The sequence below is a fragment of the Bombus terrestris genome, chromosome 13, assembly GCF_910591885.1.
Source record: "Bombus terrestris chromosome 13, iyBomTerr1.2, whole genome shotgun sequence".
In the NCBI taxonomy this organism is placed as follows: domain Eukaryota; kingdom Metazoa; phylum Arthropoda; class Insecta; order Hymenoptera; family Apidae; genus Bombus; species Bombus terrestris.
In genome coordinates, this window is record NC_063281.1 from 6,844,328 (window position 1) to 6,862,502 (window position 18,175).

Genomic DNA, 18,175 nt, shown 5'->3' on the forward strand with positions numbered 1-18,175 from the left:
TTTGCGGCGAGACAAAGGGTCGCTCGTTATCTAACTGTTATTGTTCTTGTACTCTGTATAAGTGCTTAGTATTTCTATCAAATTCATTCTAAAACTTGCATCGTTAAATTCTGACTAACGAATAATATCACTTATTCGTTCAGTATTTTTTTCATTTTATTACAATAGTATTATCAAATAAATCTCGGAGGCTGACATTCAACCGCTTGAAAATATTCGAGTTAGCTTGTTTAAAAGCTACTCTCGAGCTCTGAAAGGAATATTGTCAAGGCTGTCCTTGGCTGCTCCATTTTCCATTCCTTTAGGTTCAGCGCCGAAAGAAAAGGAGAGCTTCAAAGGCTCGAGCGGCTGTCGAAAAGGCTCATGGTTTACACATCGTGACGGTACTTTCTCGTCAAGGCTCGTAAAAGCTCTCGGGACGATCGACTGTAAAAGTCGGCGACACGGTCAAGAAGATCCTTCTTGATTTTCCGGTTCTCAATTCACGAGCTCGTGAAAAACCACACTCCACACATTCCCGGTCACTGCCTCGTTTATCCATTCCTTTCTATTCTCAACTTTTTCATTGTTCTCTTGACTTTAAGAGACGACAGCAAATTATTCGTTGGTAGTTGAGAATTTTGTTCCGAGTAATAAATTCAATTCTTGATTCTCTTTTTCGATATATTAATTCGAGAACTCGTTTGGAAGTTTGCACGGTTCCATCGAAATTTTCTACAATTTCGAGAATGACCTTTTCAGCGAAATTGATCGTTCGAATAATTTGAATGAACAATTGAATTAATTTGAATTAAAATCAGTTTGCTCGATTTATTTTTAGTACCTTCTCTATTATCCTATTAATGATCGTTCAATCAGCTTAAAAGGATGCCTAAAATCTATTAAAGTTTAATACATTTGAAAGTAGCAAGAAAAAATAGTGTATCATAAAGGAATTTGATCATCAACATCAAAAGTATTATAGAAGAAGATGAAAGCAAATATAAAATAAAAAGATGAAAGGATGGTTCTTAAATGAAATAGAGACAAGGTATAACAAGTTATATGTTCTTTTTTCCGCATGGATCCTTTCCCAAAACTTGATCACACGAAATTAGCTCGTGTCAACGTCGTATCACAGAAATTGTACGGCGAGAAACTGTGAAGATTCGTGTGTGTGGGTAGTATAACGCAGCTACGTAGGTAATAACGGGAGATGTTGAGCTGTTCTGGGCGACGTGGCGCATACGCTTTGCCTATTAGCATACAATTATCTTTATGCTTCTTTTATGATTCATATTTAGTACCAGTCTCGTCCGCTTTTCGCTTCGTCGACCAGCGCAGCTTCAAGTTTGCAACTTTTACGATCGTGCTTGTTTCTAAACTTAACGTCCTCCGGTTCTCACCCCTTATCATCATTTCTCGGTGCAACGCTGGTATTCTTGCTAAACGTGCTTTTGCAAATATTCGCAACATCGGTGGCGAAAGGAGGGGAAGCTTGAAAATTTGTTGTCGTACGTGCTGAAAATCAGCAACAACTATTGATTTCGTTCACGTTCGTTTTTGTTCCTCGTTACGAACCAAACTCATCCAATGGCAAAGAAGTTCATTGAATAGTTTTTATGGTTTTACATTATCCCAAATATCGATAAAGCGACGCATAAAATATTTAAAATTGGAGAGATTTTCTTCTGTATTTTTTGGTAGACACAAAATAATTGCACCGTGAAAAAGATTAAAAGAATAAAATTGGATAACAAAGAGGTAGCTACGCATCCCCAGAGTACCATACCATTTCGTACGGTGTATGGGTTTGATCGTGTTTCCAATGACCCGGCATTGCTACCGGCTACAGTTGAACATTAATTTAATTAATTCAGATCCATTTGCAGTTGCACGCGAGCTAGCCATTTCGGCATTTATTTTGCACCATTTGTACTTTATTTTTTACAAAACCCGAACCTACTATGATTGTCTAGAATATGTGCATAATAGGAGATTTGTTTACCTAATCTAGGTCCTAGCCTCGTTCGTATTTTCATCGTTTTCTCTACTCTTCTTTTTCTTGTCTTACCTTTGTGGCATTATGCCATTTCACGATTCATAAGTAGATAATGCGATAATTATTTTTTAATGATGAAATGATACTAGACATTTTTTTAACCACACGTGTAATTTTCTAATTTATAATTGAATCTTTAATTAGTTTGTAAAATTCCATTAAAATTTGGTAAGCTGCCCGAGGAAAAAGTTTCAGTCTGTTACATAGCTTGTGACACTTTATAAATTAGCAAGGAGGGTCGTTCTAGATCGTTGAGATCGATTCAGATTTTAGTAGTTTTAGACCACATCCGGCCGAATGGCTAATAACGGACGTGCTCTGACTACTAATCGGCTTTGCCGAGATTTCCTGATGTACGAAGGGGTGTATGGGCTAAACGCTACAGGGAGAAGGGTCAAAGGGCAAGATTAGATGCTTACGATGGACTTCTACGGGGTTTGTGCATAATGCGTAGCTCCTCGATAATTTGTCCATTAATAATAATGTTCATTCTATCAAAATACATTCCATTTTCATGCAATTTATACCTAACACGAATAAAATGGGAAATTCTTTGCTAAATCGTGTGAATAATTCCTGTAACTTTTATCCGATTACTCTCTTCTTCTTCAAAATCCGTTGACTTCTTAGAACCTGATACGGAAAAAGAAAATTGCGAAGCAAATTACGCCGAATCACTATTTCGATTTTCTTTCTTTTTCTTTTGCTTTCTCTTTGAATTAATTTATCTAATCCGACCAAGTACTTCCGTTGAGACTTCATTTACATGTAATCCGGGAACAGTTGATTGTATCTCTAATTGCTTGGCGCCGAACACTGGAACCGATGCTCGTGAAGTTTGTTATAATATTAATTTCTTATCGTTGATCTTGCGCGGCGACGCTATTCTCCGAATATCGCCAGTTTCACCTTCCATGTGCAAACATACTATGGGAACTAGTTGGTTGAATATCTTGCGATCTCTACGAAGCAGGAAGGTGTAAGTACCGTGTTAGTCTTTGGGGTTACGTCGCTGCTCGCAGAGCTAACTAATAGCCTCTTAGCCTCGGCTTAGGGAGGATCATGCTACAGGCAGCCGCACCCTCCATTGCTCTAAGACTCAGACCGCACATCCTCAGCCCTTAGTGCAATCCTTAAGCCACGCCAGGCCTGCAAACAACCGATCTCCTTCTCGAACGTAGACGATGGATTAACGATAATGATTGATTGGATTCCACATTCTTACCTATCTTTCTTTCCAACGACATACCGAACGACCTGGTCTTAAACGACTTAAATTAGGTTGTTACTCGGATTCTGTTCGTAGATTACGCGGACTTGGTGGCTATCTAGAGAAAACGATAAATCTTTATTTCGAATACACGTACGAGGCATATGTATAAAAATGCAAGTTAAGAATTGGATTCGTAGAGTTTGTATTTATTAAGAAACAGCATGAAAGCGAGAAATACCAATGATTCCTGAATTAGTCACAGCTTGATTAAACCGGCATGCAGTCTAATTTTCATTTTCATTCGTATAAAGAAGCGGCGCATTCAATGTAATAAATTCTCACCGGAGATGCAGCAAAGATTTTCATTCGCGCGGTTATTCGCTTATTCTCGTCCGGCGTTTCTCGTACAAATGAACCTGTTACCGTAGGGTTTACGCGAAATTTACATTCGCCCCCGAGGTGAAACAGTCCGAAGGAGATTTCTCCCGTTATAGTTCAGTCAACGGAAGGCTGTCTGTGCTTCTTCCCCATAAGCAGACTTTCAGCGAAAGCTCAATCGGTGGATTTGCGGTAACAGTTCGCTCTGTATGCGTTCGCGTATTTCTCAAATCCCTCGCGGATAGTAGGACCATTTCCTTTCGTTCCTCGGATATCGTTCGCTCGCGTGGTAAATACGCGTGTATACGTATCTGTATACATATGTACATATACGTATTACGAATACTCAGAAATACGAAGATACCAACTAGACATCCATTTATTTGATACGATCCCAAGATCGTACATATACACAATTATATAAACGGTAGTTATGTAAAATCGTGAAAACTGAAACGTGCAGCTCCATGTAAAAACACATCGATTGGATCCGATGTGAGTGTGTAGCGTGTATGAATCCCTCTAAGCGGTAGCATGGCTTCCATGAAAAATCGTACACGAAACTCCAATTGGGCGTGACTGGGTCTAATTTATTTAGTAGCCCAAAGGAGAGACAAGTACTGGTGTGGTTGGACGTCGTCTGTGCCATTGTATCGGCAGCTTTTCAGCGCTTTGAAATATAGTCGTCCTGCGGGCTTGTTCGGCCCTTTACCACGATCCCATGGGCTCGAATTAATTTCGCGAAGAAACAACTGTCCGCTAACGCTGTCTCGCTCTATTCGAGGGAATTCGATCCCAGAAAAATAAATTCCAACCCGCCGGTGAACTCCACCGCAAAACGCTCCACCGGAATCGTTTTTCTCTTTCCTCTCTCGTTTTTTCTTTCATTTAGTTTGGACGTGAAATTCGCGAAAGAGTAGGCGAACGACGAATAGGTACGATCATTTGCAATTCCACGAGGTCAATAACGATACATCAAGGGACAAGTTTAGGTATCGAGAGTATTTCGACAACGTGGTAAGGAGCGCGGCCGGATGCCACGTTGCACGACACGGTTTCTGAATACAAAGCGCGAATCTCGCATACAGTCGGTCACCGAATCTATTTCGATGCTGGTTTACAGAACAAGAAGGCAATAATACAAGGATGGGAATGTTTCGACCAATATTGCGAAAGTTTTCGTACACGGGTTGTTGGTCTGTTGAAGTTCCGCCGATCCTCCTTTTCTTTGGAGCGACTGACGTATGAATAGAAAGGAAAGAAGGAATGCCACTTGATGCTCGATGGAATCCAGACACGTTTCGACGTTGACAGATGTTTGCAAGACTGTACAGGCTAGCTCTGCAATTTCCTGTACATGCGAGGATGATAATCGTTAATACGATTTTCCAATTTTTCTTGTTTTACCATTCGAATTTTAAACGATCATAGACTGGAAATTTACACGACTTTCCGCTATGAACGAAACGTTTGTTTGATCGATGATATGATGCTACGACGTAGAGGATAATTTGGTCGCAATATTTTTCCGCGTGATCGGGACTTTGACCGCTATCGTTCGATCATTACGATCGAACTATGTATGAACACGGGCAGATCGTATCAATGCTGTTCAACTTGCTATTCGCTGCTTTTATTCCTCTTTACAAGAGTTTCGCGTGTGACGTTTAATCACGCGAGATCATTGGGCACGTAATCGGTTGTAAACGACCGCGACGATAGGTACGGTCGTTCTCGAAGACGATCTACTCGAGACGCTCGTGAAAGACGTTTAACGAACCGCTTAGTAGCCAGATAACGGGATCACGTCACATGAAACGTTACAAGGCTAGTTTCTTTGTAACCGTTGTGGGTTGGCGTCGAGAATTACACCCTTCGGAGCAGCTTCAATGACGTTTTCCAGCATCGAACGATCATTCGATAAAAATCACACTTCCGTACTGGTAAATTCTTTTCTACCTCTTTTCTGTCGAGGAACCTGCGCGAAACGTGCTATTCTTGCGAAAGATAAACCGTAGCTTATTTTTTCTGGCGGTTCAGCGAGACGAGAGAAGCGCGTGGTGCAATTTTAAAACGCGACGCCAGAGAAGATCTCCCGTGGGGACACGGCCGCGCTAGGTATCGTTTAATCGACTTGTCCATGGTTTCACAGAGGCTGCACGTTCACCAACATCCCGGTAACGACGCTTTTTCCCCGCTTTTTGCCCTCCGCACAATTTTCAGAATTTCCCCATTTCCCACTCCTGTGTCCCTTTTATTACGGTCGTTGCGTGACAGGGTTTTTTAAAATCGAGGACACTGTCCCGAGGATATTAGATACCGCGGTCGGTGCAAAGTGGCCAGTAAAAGAGCCCTGTCGAGTATAAGCGTTGCCGCCGAATCCTGGAAACCCGCTCTGCCGTCGGGTCGGCAGATGTCTGTGGAGATCCTGTCGACGTGTAACTACGTATGTAGAGTAACGTGCTTGCCACCGTGCTCAGTAATATCCGTGGTTGGCCATAAAGGGAGTTCGTAAACGACTGGTACGGCTTTCCTCCTTCCAGCCTGTATCTCGCTCTCCCTACATGGAAACGGCTATTCGAAATGTACATGCCAGCGTACGGGTGGAAAACGAGGCGAAACGGAGAATGAATATAGACTTTGCTTACTGTTCGTACGTGCCAATATATTCGCGCTAGCTTTCGCGGCTAAGCTGTTCCCTTTCAGCCTAAAATGCAGGTTAAATTCGCTGCGGTTAGGTACAGCAAACACACGATCGGCTCATTGTATTCATTGACTAGGTTGTATTTCATTCGCGTGATAAACGAAACCAAGGAGAATGTGTTTTGATAGAGTGCAGCCGAATTTAATTGAGCTCTAACTTTACGGAACGCGCTTGTTACTGTAGGAACGTTGAATTGCTGGCAGGCTTTTATTAGAAAATATAAAATGAAATAACGAAAATTGTATTTATTGGTGAATTAATAACGATAGCTCTCAATTTCCTCTACTCTGTAATCATTTATGCAGAACTCTCCCTCGTTTCTGAAACATATCGCGTTCCTAAAAATTCCACCTGCACTGCACACGTTCATACCACGTGCTGCCAAAAGCGCACGTAACACTATGCATGTCAAATCTCCACGTGTATTCTCTGAATTGCTTCTCATTCGTTCCTGATATTCCAATATAAATATCCGCTTCGGTCCCAATCTCTCGTCATTCATAAGTAATTCCTATGAATTTGGTGTATCTCTCACATTATTCCTTGATTGTAAGAATGAAAGGAAGTATTTAACGATTACTTGTCCGTCGCTACTATGCTCGTAATTTATTCATATTGCGTATAGGTGTTCATTAATTTACTGTTTCTATTATGGTTAAGAATGTATAAAAATAAACAACAGAAAAGAGAAAGTTCGTGATTCATTCTTTAAAAATGTTATCCTCCTTATCTTTTTAGCAACTCCTATACTTATCATTCCCTGAGTTGCAAATCTAAAATTGAACTGCTCATAATTAAGTTTGAAAAATGAATCGGCTGCCTCTAACTACCTTACGTCAGACTATTGAATTTGTTTGAAACGAATGTATTATGTAACGTGAAAGTGTTGTTACAGTTGGCGACGTGAGGTGGTTACATTTGGCAACATTCCGCTTCGCGAGCTCTGATACATCGTGGCTGAAGATAATTAGTAACGAGCTTGATAGCGTTTCACGACGATGCTCGTCAAGAGACGCGCTTAATTGTGAATCCTCAGAAGTGGATGCATCGTGGCATTAGGGATGTTTAAAGGGACGGATTTCCTGTGCGTTTGTCGTGGATCTGCGGGTTTCCGCCCTCGAATACGCCACTTTAATTAGCTTTTCTTCCAACTGGTGTCTATCCTCGTCTTTTCAGAGTTCGACGATCCTTCAGCTAAGTCAAGGATTCGAAGAGTCGCGTAATTGACACGCGAAATTGTCTCACGTGTTTGGCCACCAGTTTATTTACTCCGAAACTTTCGACCGTTCATTGGAGTTCCCGGGTTTCCACGACACGGAGATGCAGACGAAGCGAGAGGGGGCTTCTCCCAATCGGCAAACTCAAAAAGCAAAGCTTGCGATATCTCAAGTTTTAATGGATATTTTGTCAAGATAATTACCGCGTGAACACGGATGAATTTCATTAAATCATTCTTAACGATTTTCCGTGGTGATATTATATTCGTGGAAAGACAGCAGTGTGCGAGTAAGAGCAAAAATAAATGTTATTTTATCAACAATTAAAATGTTCTTTGATAATTTGAAAATATGTATATGTATTAACGAATCTAAATCGAATTGTAATTAAGCCATCGCGTTTCTGACCGAGCATATTTAATGTAAAATCCCTCTCCATCAATTATTCCCTTTGTACATATTGTATATATATCTTTTCTCATTTAAAATACTCAATTTCAGAATATTCAAAAGAAGCAACGAACGATACATCATTGGTTTCCTTATTCGATTGTGAAAACACAGGTGAGGGAATTACGTTTTATTACGAGAAACAGAGGAACAAAAATGCCATCAAATTGTAACTACCACTGTAAAATACGAAGTTTCAACCCGTAAAGCCGGATTACGATACACGGTAATTATCCATTTTAATTGCGGACTATATTCGCTGTTATCCAAACGACTGCAAAAATGGACGCGTCCAGAGCGTGCGCGCGTTCACCTGACGTTTAAGCCCTCGAGATTTTCTCTAAAGATTATAAGTAATTACCTAATTATTCGCGTCAAGTTCGCGTCTTAAACGTCATGAGCCGGTAAGAGCAGCTTCTTTCACCGGCGAGAACCGGAGAAAGGGGAACATTTGTGAAGCTGCTTGAGCGCGTTTGCGTTTAAAGTTACAACCTTGAAGAAGTTAAATTACATAGCGCAGTCAGGACACAATTACACAGTATGTTTAATGAATCGTGCTACAACTGACAACGAGGTAATTGTTCGTGACAAAGCAGCTACGGCAATCTGATAAAGCAAAAACTGGCAAAGCATTTTGTATAAACTGTCTAGCTTTTGAGAAGGATGATCCGGACCATCTAGTTGTTGTAAGCCAGCTAGAATATAAATACGTTCAGCACGGTCCATTTATGGTGTAGTCCGTTTTTAAAAACAGACATTAACTTTTTAAGAACGACATCGTGGCAGAGTGATTTGCGAATATAATTTTCGAGTTGCACACGCTCTAAATACTAGAACGCTCCTCAGTTATCCAGCCTTTTATGTAGGAGACATTACAGACATTACGAAGTATCACACTATAACTGGTTAATCATATAAAAAGAATGTATAGTGCGTCATTTCATGGTATATTTACTTTTCCTGTTAGTCACTTTAAATTCATGTTAGTTAATCATATTGTTTATTTAATTCCTTCCCTCTACCAAGCTACATGATAATAATCAGCCAAGGTCGAAAAACATGTCGGCATATTATTTATTTTTTTCTTTACACAAAATATTCTTTTATCTTTCCGTAATACAGGTAATACAAATTGTGAAAAATTTGCATAACTCGCCAAGAAAAAAACAAATTGAAAGGAACTTGCATAACCCGCCAAAAAAGCAAAACACTCATGCCCTCTACATTAAAAAATACATTCACGTTAGAGAACGTGATCGAGAAATGGTCCTATGAAAAAGCGTAGTTACTACTACTTGTTATCTATAGAAGACAAAGATAAATACACAACGGACCGAGAAGGCCAATGAAAGCCGGTAGTATCACCGTGACTGTCTATTCGTAAACACGATCGCGTGTGTGGTCTGACTATATAAAAACGCCAGAGATTAAGTATACCGGTCTAGCTATATCGACATTTTGCAGGTGAAACAGACCAGGTGGAGCTATAGGATCTTACAATTCGATTTGTAAATCCCTATCAGGTCTACCGCGTCATCCGTGAAAGTAAACGTTTTATTTCGATCAGTCTTTGTCCGATTTCGTTTTCTTTTCTCTTAGTGTAAACGTGAAGTGTGAGTCGGCTCACCGAGTTAATTGCGCACGTGTGAGTTTGTGTACGATTGTGTGTGAATCCCTGCACGTCGTAGAGCGCGCGTGGTGCTTGTCCCTCGTCGCAGAGTGCCAACATGACGATAGAGCATGAAAACGACACGAAGGTGAGGTTAAGGAGGACGAAAAGCGTGACACGGGCCGAGGAGATCCAAAAAGCGGAAATGTTGGCACGTAAATCACAGCCTGATAAACCGTGAGTCTTACATTTTTGTTATATACGATTGTAAACAGTCTCGAGTGTAAACGAACCAGAAGTCGATTTCCGCTACGGTTCACGTAAACACTTTGTCGTTTCTTCCAATGATCGTTTGAAACTGTCGGTAAAGAAGTATCGCCGAGAAGACGATGATCGACGTCGACGAGAACACGGTTACACAAAATTTTCTGATCCTCTCGAGTTTCTCCAACGTAACAGACAACTTTACGAAACAACACGCATGCGCGTTTCGTTTCTGATCGAGCACAACTGTGAATTCACGATCCCCTCCTTCGAACGCTGCATTCCTTTTCTCGTTTTAGCATACGTTCCTCCACGCCGTTCTGTCGCACATCATAATCGATGCGGAGGTCAGTCGGTAGTGTAGTGCGCATAAATTTCCTATATTTCGTTTCATAACACCTTCCACATCCTTAGTTAATTAATCTGTTCTATAGGTAATCTGAGATGATTCAGACTAACGATAAAACACCTCTCTTCTATTTGATCGCGATATTTATTTACGCTTATGGTAGAATCGAGCACTTTTTAGATATTCCGATATGGACTAATGAACTCAGATTAGGGCTAATGAGATGAAAAAGATTCATTACATACCTTTTTGGAATTGATAAAAATATTATATCCTTTTAAGGCAAGTGTTACATCAATTGAAAATTAGGTTTCGCTATTTAAACATAAGATTTGTAGCTTAAATCGTACAAATTTTTATCGATATAAACTCTATATTTCACTTCTATTGAAGAGATGATAAGATAAAGTTTTATCATTTGGAACAAGGTTAAGGTTCACGTAACGTCTTAGCCGTAGTATACACTTACGTTGGCAAGTAATTGGTGTTTAATTGTCTGATTGCATTCATGTACTTAATTCGCTAGAAAGTAGAAGTAGCGATCAACGTCGTAACGTCTGGATCGTATTACAGACGTTATTATTATCGAAGAATGTTTCCATAGAAACATGGAATATCTTGGATTACATAGCGTAGAAATCGAAGACAAATCTCGTTTCCAATGTTACCAGTTTAAACATCGACAAATTAGGAACTGGTTTTAGGAAAGTGAATAACGCGATAGTCAATATTTGCAGTGACGTGGATGATTTCAGAAACAAAGTTGGAGGTGGGAATAAGCTGTTTAAAGTTCATTCAGTAGAACGAACACGAGGACAGACAATCGAATGCAGTCTTGAGAGTGCACGTCGTGGAAATGAAAACTTTCTTAACGAGCCGTTCGCCTCTTCTAATGGAACTACACGTCAAGAAAACACAGCTAGATAATTCGTTCTCTAGCTATGGCATAATTATTGAGTTTCGCTCTTCCCACGCTTATGCGTCAGTCCCCATTCCTTTGCAACAGGGAAACTTATCTCGATGCCAGGTTCGCGATAACCGACAGTGATACTCGAGCTTCATGCTCGAAAACAATGGGAATCTCGGCTGAAGCTTCATTTAAAGTTCAAGCAAAGTGAATGACAATTAACTGTCCTAACTTTACGATCAATAAGATCTCGTTAGACGTCTGAAATAAGTAATGAACGGGTTCCAGAACGTGTTGATCGACCAATTTTAATCCGACTACATATTTTTTCCTCGTTTCTTGCATTTTGTAATAAATCAAGCCTTGTCCGTTTTACGCCGAACGAATCTTAATTGCGTGTCAATACTTCAAGCGTTTGCTTCTCGAGTTTTAACGAATTGAAGAAAATATCGCAGTGACGTTTAGTCATCTGATAGTTCAATTCCGTTTTATGACTTAATACGGCAGTATTGAACGATAAGAATATATTATTCGATATCTGTTAAGTTAAGATAATTCATTCGATACTCACGTGATTGTTTATAACGAATTTAAAGTAATTAAGGCAATTATCGAAATTTCAATATGCGATTGTAAATCATCCTACATGTCGTAGATTGCAAGAAAAACGCAGAATATTCTGATGCCGGCTTAAAGTCGTTAATAATCCTGAAATAATGCTTGCTTTTCTTCGCTCAGAAGATTGTATGTACACGGAATTCTATCATGTTTAGCCGATAACGTTGTTGGTTTATGCACTGAATTGTCTTAAGATATATTTGCACGCTATTAGATTAGACTTTGCTGATATATAAATAGCAATATATCAGGCTTAATCGTGGCTCGCTTCGGTTACACAAACAGAAAGTTGTTCGTGTGCGGACTTGATGGTATTTTATAGCAAAGCGCAGTATTAACATACACGCGTAAATTTTACTGCAACATTTCCTGTTCTATTCGTTGGAATTAATTATGATAATAGATACGCTTAAAAAATCAATACTAATCAAGATAATATTCATACAATAAATTACGTTTAAATACAAATGTACTTAACATATTGTGTAAATTACAAATTACAAAATAAAATTGTACATACAGAATAAAGTATGTTAATTTACACAATTCTCTAATATCATAATTTCAAGGCTGAAAACATTTTATAATCTTATTTTATGAGCGTAGCAAAATATGTTACAAGTTTTCAAATAAAATTCTAAATTGTTTTAATAAGTATCAAAAAGAGATTATTGACACGTAATTAAAACGGCAATGCAGCCTCGTTCGATACCGAATGTTATGTTGCTTGTAGTAGGATGCAGTCGCAAACGGTTTCTATTAATTAACAAATCAAACGCTCAAAAACCGCGTCCGGTTGGGTCACACAGTATCGTTGTGCACATTGGGTAATGCGAATCGGAACAACAGAGTGCTGTGAATTCTCTTTGTACGAATTACGGAATAATTCCCATAGGTGCGCTTGGAACAAACCGCACACTTCTGTTCACAGTAATTAACAATCTCCTGTCCACTTTTTTTACGCGATAAGCCTGCCGTAATTAATTATTCCCTTTTTCTTCTATATCGAATGCTATTTATACGAGCGACAATGAGTTGTTTAAACTGCAAATTAGTTATGTAATGCGAGCTTTGTAATTCAAGGCTGAAGGAATTAATCTTTGAATGAAGCTAATCAAGATACGGCATATCTTGTTTCAATGAGATTCGTAACGTATATATTAATCTGAACTTTTGCCTCTCAAGCTTTTTCGTAACGTCTTCTAAAATAGCTGACGAGGTTAATATCTACTATAGAATGGTTGGCAGCGCGTTTGCTCTAGCATGCTCTTAATTAAAATGTTAATTTCAGTGACGAGGCAAAAGCATATTGTGATAGGGAAAAGAGGCGGCGGTAGACGAGGAGTGCAGGATAACCGGGATATATCGCGGAAATACTTTCGTGAATTCGTACGCGTTCCCGCGAGCAATGAAGTATCATAAATTCATGATCGGTTTACGGCGTATCCAATTCAAAACGTAGATTCCGCGACCTGCCGTGTTCCTGCAATCAGAATCGCTAATCAAAGAATCCTGTAGCGTTGGTGAAAGTACCGAGGGAAAGCTATAACTCGCGTTAATATTTCTCCGTAAACAAAAAGGGAGGATGGTCGGCGGCTGGAGAAGCCAGAGCAGTGGGCAAATTCCATTTGTTCAGATTTATGAAGTTTCGCGCGCGCGTGTGGCTTTAATATCTATCCGCCGTGGAAAAAAATTTAATCAAGTCCACGGTCTAATCGAGCGCACAATCAAAAATTAATGCGTTAAAAACAGGATCAAATCTGGAGGAGCGTTAAGACTAAAAGAAAATTCACGAGGCTTTCTGTTTGGATTTTAGAGACGCGATGAGACTGGCGGGAAAAATGTTGCGAACAAGGCTCCACTAAAAAAAAAAAGAAGTGGAAGGAGACTAAAAGAAATAAACGTAGTCACGTTAGATGGAGTTATGATCTCGTGCAAGCGGACGTTAATTAGCGAGACGAGACGAACACTGGCGAAGGTTGATGATGCCAGGGGCGCTTTATTTCAGAACACATCCTTCCGGCAAGTTCTGTTTTATTAGCGAGAGGTCAACTACCGAAAACACAGTGAAATCTTCTCTTGCCCCTTTGACAAGCTATAATGACCTGCAAACAAGTCTCCTTTCTTTTTTTCTCTCTTACTTTTGCTCTCCGCGAAGGAACACCTTTCTACCTTTAGTTGTTTCTTCTCCCCATCTTCGCACTCCTCCTTTACCTCCTCCCCCGCTTCTCGCTTTCTTGCCCGAGATCGTCCATTATGCCGGAGAATCAGAGATGGCACACCACTCCTCCGTCTCTTAAACAAACGAGCCCTACTGTATTTACCCGTTCCGTGTTTGCCAGATACTTCTTGTTTTCGCCAACTTTGCAATTAGGCGCGAGCGCGTTTGGGTTCGTTGGACGCGGTGAATATCGAATGATCAAACCCTTTGGTCGAAGGAATTCACACGGAAAGCTATGTCTGGCTTGCACGATCTTTCAATTCCAGATTGATTTTAAAGTTTCCGTTTGCACGATCCTTCGATGCGAACATCCTGCTCGCATGTGTTTACCCGTAAATTGAATTTAATCCCCGACGACTTCCGCTCTGGTGGTAGAGTCAGTGCCTATCCGTAAAATATTCACCCAACAACGTCCATTTCAAAGCAAAAAAGTTTGTTATTCTCGCAGTGACACGGACTGTAATTACACGTTATATAGTTAGACGGCGAGGAATGCCATTAACGTCCAGTATGAACATTTTCCAATATGTCTGTCTGTGCCCTGAAATGACATGCTATTGCTGAAGGGCAATAATCATTCGCTAATGTATAGTCGAATGAGAGGCGGATAACAATGATATCCCAGCTATTTTCCTCCCCATCTTTTTCTCGCATATATCGCGGCCCTTTCTCGGGTGTTATCAGTACGTTCTCACCTATTATTTGCTAATATTTCTGCAGTATTTCCAACTGCTGGACAGCTCTTATCCAGTCCCTGGGCTCGATATTCGAATCGATAACAACTTCGAGGAAGCAGAAGGAGAGCAGATTGGTGATCATTTCGCGGACATTCTTTTGCGTTCTCTCTCCTCAATATGTGCATGTGTATGTACATAGAAATAATCATTCGGTGTTACGGTATTGAACGGCTCGCGAAGGGAATGCGCAAGATTTTCCTCGAGGATTTTAATTTGCCGCTCATGCACATTCATCATCACCATCCCCAGGCTTCGTATCATTATCACAAGCCTTCGTGTTCGAACTAACACCTCCTTTTCGTAGCTCGCAGCGTCGGGTGTTGGAAAAGTACCAGTACCTAGCGATACTTGGATCTCGTTTTTTCAAAGTTTTCCTCGCTGTCTTATTTCCTTTCCAGAAAATGCATTATTTGTTATCTACCAGTTGTTTCGATGTTTGATTCCTTCTTTTTTTTCTTTTTGAAGATTCGTCTAGTCAGGCAAAAACTTTTTAATCTTCGTCATCGGACGGACTGGACGACGCGCCACCGTTTCGGCTGACACGACTTCGAAACGAATGAGGATTAACGGTATTGTGCTGTCAATCCGGCCGTCGCTTTCTAGTTTCCTCTTGTTTCCTCCCTTTTCATCGTACGGCTCTTTTCTTCGCGGAAGATTGCGGCGTTGGTGTCGAATCTCGCGCGTGAAATCAGCCGGAAGAACAATGGAAAGCGATTACGTCGACAGAAAGGGACTGAACGAGCGTTGGTGGATTAGGCACGAAGACGATTGCGGTTTTTGAGGTTGGATTCGGTGTTGCCCCGCACGATCCACATCACCGGCCGCGATTCATTCGTCCCTGGAATTCATTCATTCACGGAATCTACTTGCCAAAATCGATTATTGAAAACGGCTAAAATAAACGAATCGCTTTAACTAGAATTAAAATGGTATTTCGCTGCTCTCCAAATGTTAGGGAGGAAATATCGTAGTATTGAAATACATCCAGTTAAAAGCCGTATCTAAATTTCCCAGCGAAAATTTATTGATATTACGGTAATAAAAATAGTGGAGTGTAGAAAAATTCAATCCAAGTAGCCAAGAGAGAGAATTCTCTTCAAAGTCTAAACGTTCCTAACTCCCACTTTACCCTTGTCGAACAAGGATTTATATTTCCAACAACGAGGCTGTCTTCTTACAACAGGCGAGGGGGAACCCTGATGAACCTCGGAGATCGTGGACGGAAGGAATGCAACGGCGAAAGTTAGGGATGTCGCGGTGAAAGGATGGGGGACAATAAAACAGGCAGACAGACATGCGGACGGAACCGACAGACAGACAGGGGGCGAGAAAGACGGAATACCGTGGCTCCTGGTAATCGATTCCGGTGTGCTTCAAACTTGGAAGGAGAACAGGACGACGAACGGAAGGAAGACGAGGTGAACGAAAACCGGGCTAGGAAGAAGATCTGTTTAAGGCGCCATTTAATTTTCCTTCATGAATCATTTAGAGTATTCTTCTACCCTCTACTGTTCCTGCTACTGCCCGTTCTCTTTCGTTTGCTCCCGATTCGCCGGTGGCGGCTGGCTGAGCGGCAAGTTTTCCTCCCTCATTACACGGGTAATATATGTATATCCGTCTATCGTTTAAATATTCACGAGGGTTCCGGTGTCAGGAAGATTCGCAAGGCAGATACGGGAATCCTATGAACCTGCTGCCCCTTTCTGCCATTCTACGCCCTTTCGTCTTCGTCCTTTTTTACCCATCCTCCTCTCATCTTCGTGTCCGCTCTTGTATGTACAACGGCTTCCCCGCTTCCGTATCCGATGAGACTGACTTCAGATTCGAGGAACAGCGAAGGGGATGAAAGAGAAACGCGAGTGCCGTGCTCCCTTTTGTGGGTGCTCGTCTTTCCCCTCGTCTCTCGCCTTTCGGGATCGCATCAAGTGTTACCTACCGGTTTCTTGCGAGACGTAGTAACTGTATCGATGCTGGTTCATTCATAGTTTGCGAGATAAAAATATAGAAACCTTATTGAACTAGAGTTGAAGAATAGATTCGAGGAACATCTTTTATGGATACCGAACAGCTATTTGAGGACGATACCTATAACGAACTGATAACTTCAAGCCTCCCGATAAAATAAGTAGAATTTGTAAATTGCGATAAAAATAAAAATGAAAAGTTTGGGATTTCAAAATTATTTTCAAGTTCGTATCTGTAGCTTGTATCTTGTTTAGTTGATTAAGCGAAAATGATGCTTTAAAACAGTATGTATCATTTCCAGAGATTTGGAAAGATCTTCTTATCGAATTACTAATTTCGAAATTGCCCTATAACCGACCGACAATCTATTGGCAGCCTTTCAATTCCGGTCGTATAATAGAAACAACCACGAATGTTGACAGTGTGTAATATACTTTTCTTGTGTGGTTTAGATAATGGCCGTTGGACCTTGTCCGTTATCGTGAAACGAATTATGAGCGGCCGGATAAGCATGACTTGGGTCGTGACGACGCGTATCCCCCGGTATAATGGCACTTTACTTGCGTCAGACGTTCGTATTAACTTTACGATTCGCCGTGCGTCAAATATGGATTTTGGTGCGTGCAAAACGTACGCATAATTCACCGAGCAATAAAATGTTATCGGTATACGCCGTTCCGAATATTAATTACGTGAATAGAACTACAATTACTCAGGTTGGCACTGCGGGACCACGGAGCACGTCGCGCTTCGTTATCAGTATCGATAATTTTAATGAGCGTGTAATTAACTAACGATACGCCCGTTCATAGGTCAGAAGGTTTTCGAATTAGACTTTCTCTGTTTAGAGACGAAATACGGTTAGTTTCGAACAAGCCAGAGAGTTAATAGAGTTTTACGCATTTTTAAATATCGATCTTCGCGTGTTTTTGAGGGAGTTTACCGCGGACAAATGGAAAATTAACGAACTGAAATGAACAAATGGAAAATCGAGAGTAGTTGGAATGATCCGGATTTTTGGACAGTCCACGTAGATCGTCCAGTTTACAAAAACTCTTCCAGACTAAACCATATTACTCGGTTCGATCGCACGGTTGGGTAATTATACCAAAACATCGTTCGCTATTTCGTTTCGGTGCACCATGCAAAAATACGTTACCGTTCTTTATTCCGTTTCGTGCTACTGGTATGCGCCGATTATTCCCTTCCCTTTCCATTCACGTTTTCACGCTCGCATGCAGCGTGTCTGGTGGATGGAAGATTGTTCCCGCGTCGACTTGTCTAATGTGGGAAACAACGATCGGCCACATTTTTTAATTAGCGGTCACAATAACGCCGAGCCTGGTAACGCGATTTTTATACGCTTCCATTTACATGTTTCGTGACGTGAAAATAAGTAGGATTATATTTATGATACAGTGAACTTTTCAATTAATACATTAAGCAGCGCAGGAATTTTTAGTACTGCACAAAATATTTCAGATTTGTAGGTAAAAAGTGAA

The 18,175-nt window shown here is 40.6% G+C and overlaps 1 protein-coding gene across 1 annotated transcript in view; it reads left to right on the plus strand.

Annotated features, from left to right (window-relative positions):
* Positions 1 to 8,738: 8,738 nt before the first annotated feature.
* Positions 8,739 to 18,175, plus strand: part of LOC100646196 (diacylglycerol O-acyltransferase 1) — an 89,011-nt gene continuing 79,574 nt past the window's right edge. The window contains exon 1 of the mRNA XM_003399989.4: positions 8,739 to 9,849. Coding sequence (XP_003400037.3) covers positions 9,731 to 9,849 — 119 coding nt within the window. The 5' untranslated portion in view covers positions 8,739 to 9,730. The remainder of the gene's footprint in view (positions 9,850 to 18,175) is intronic.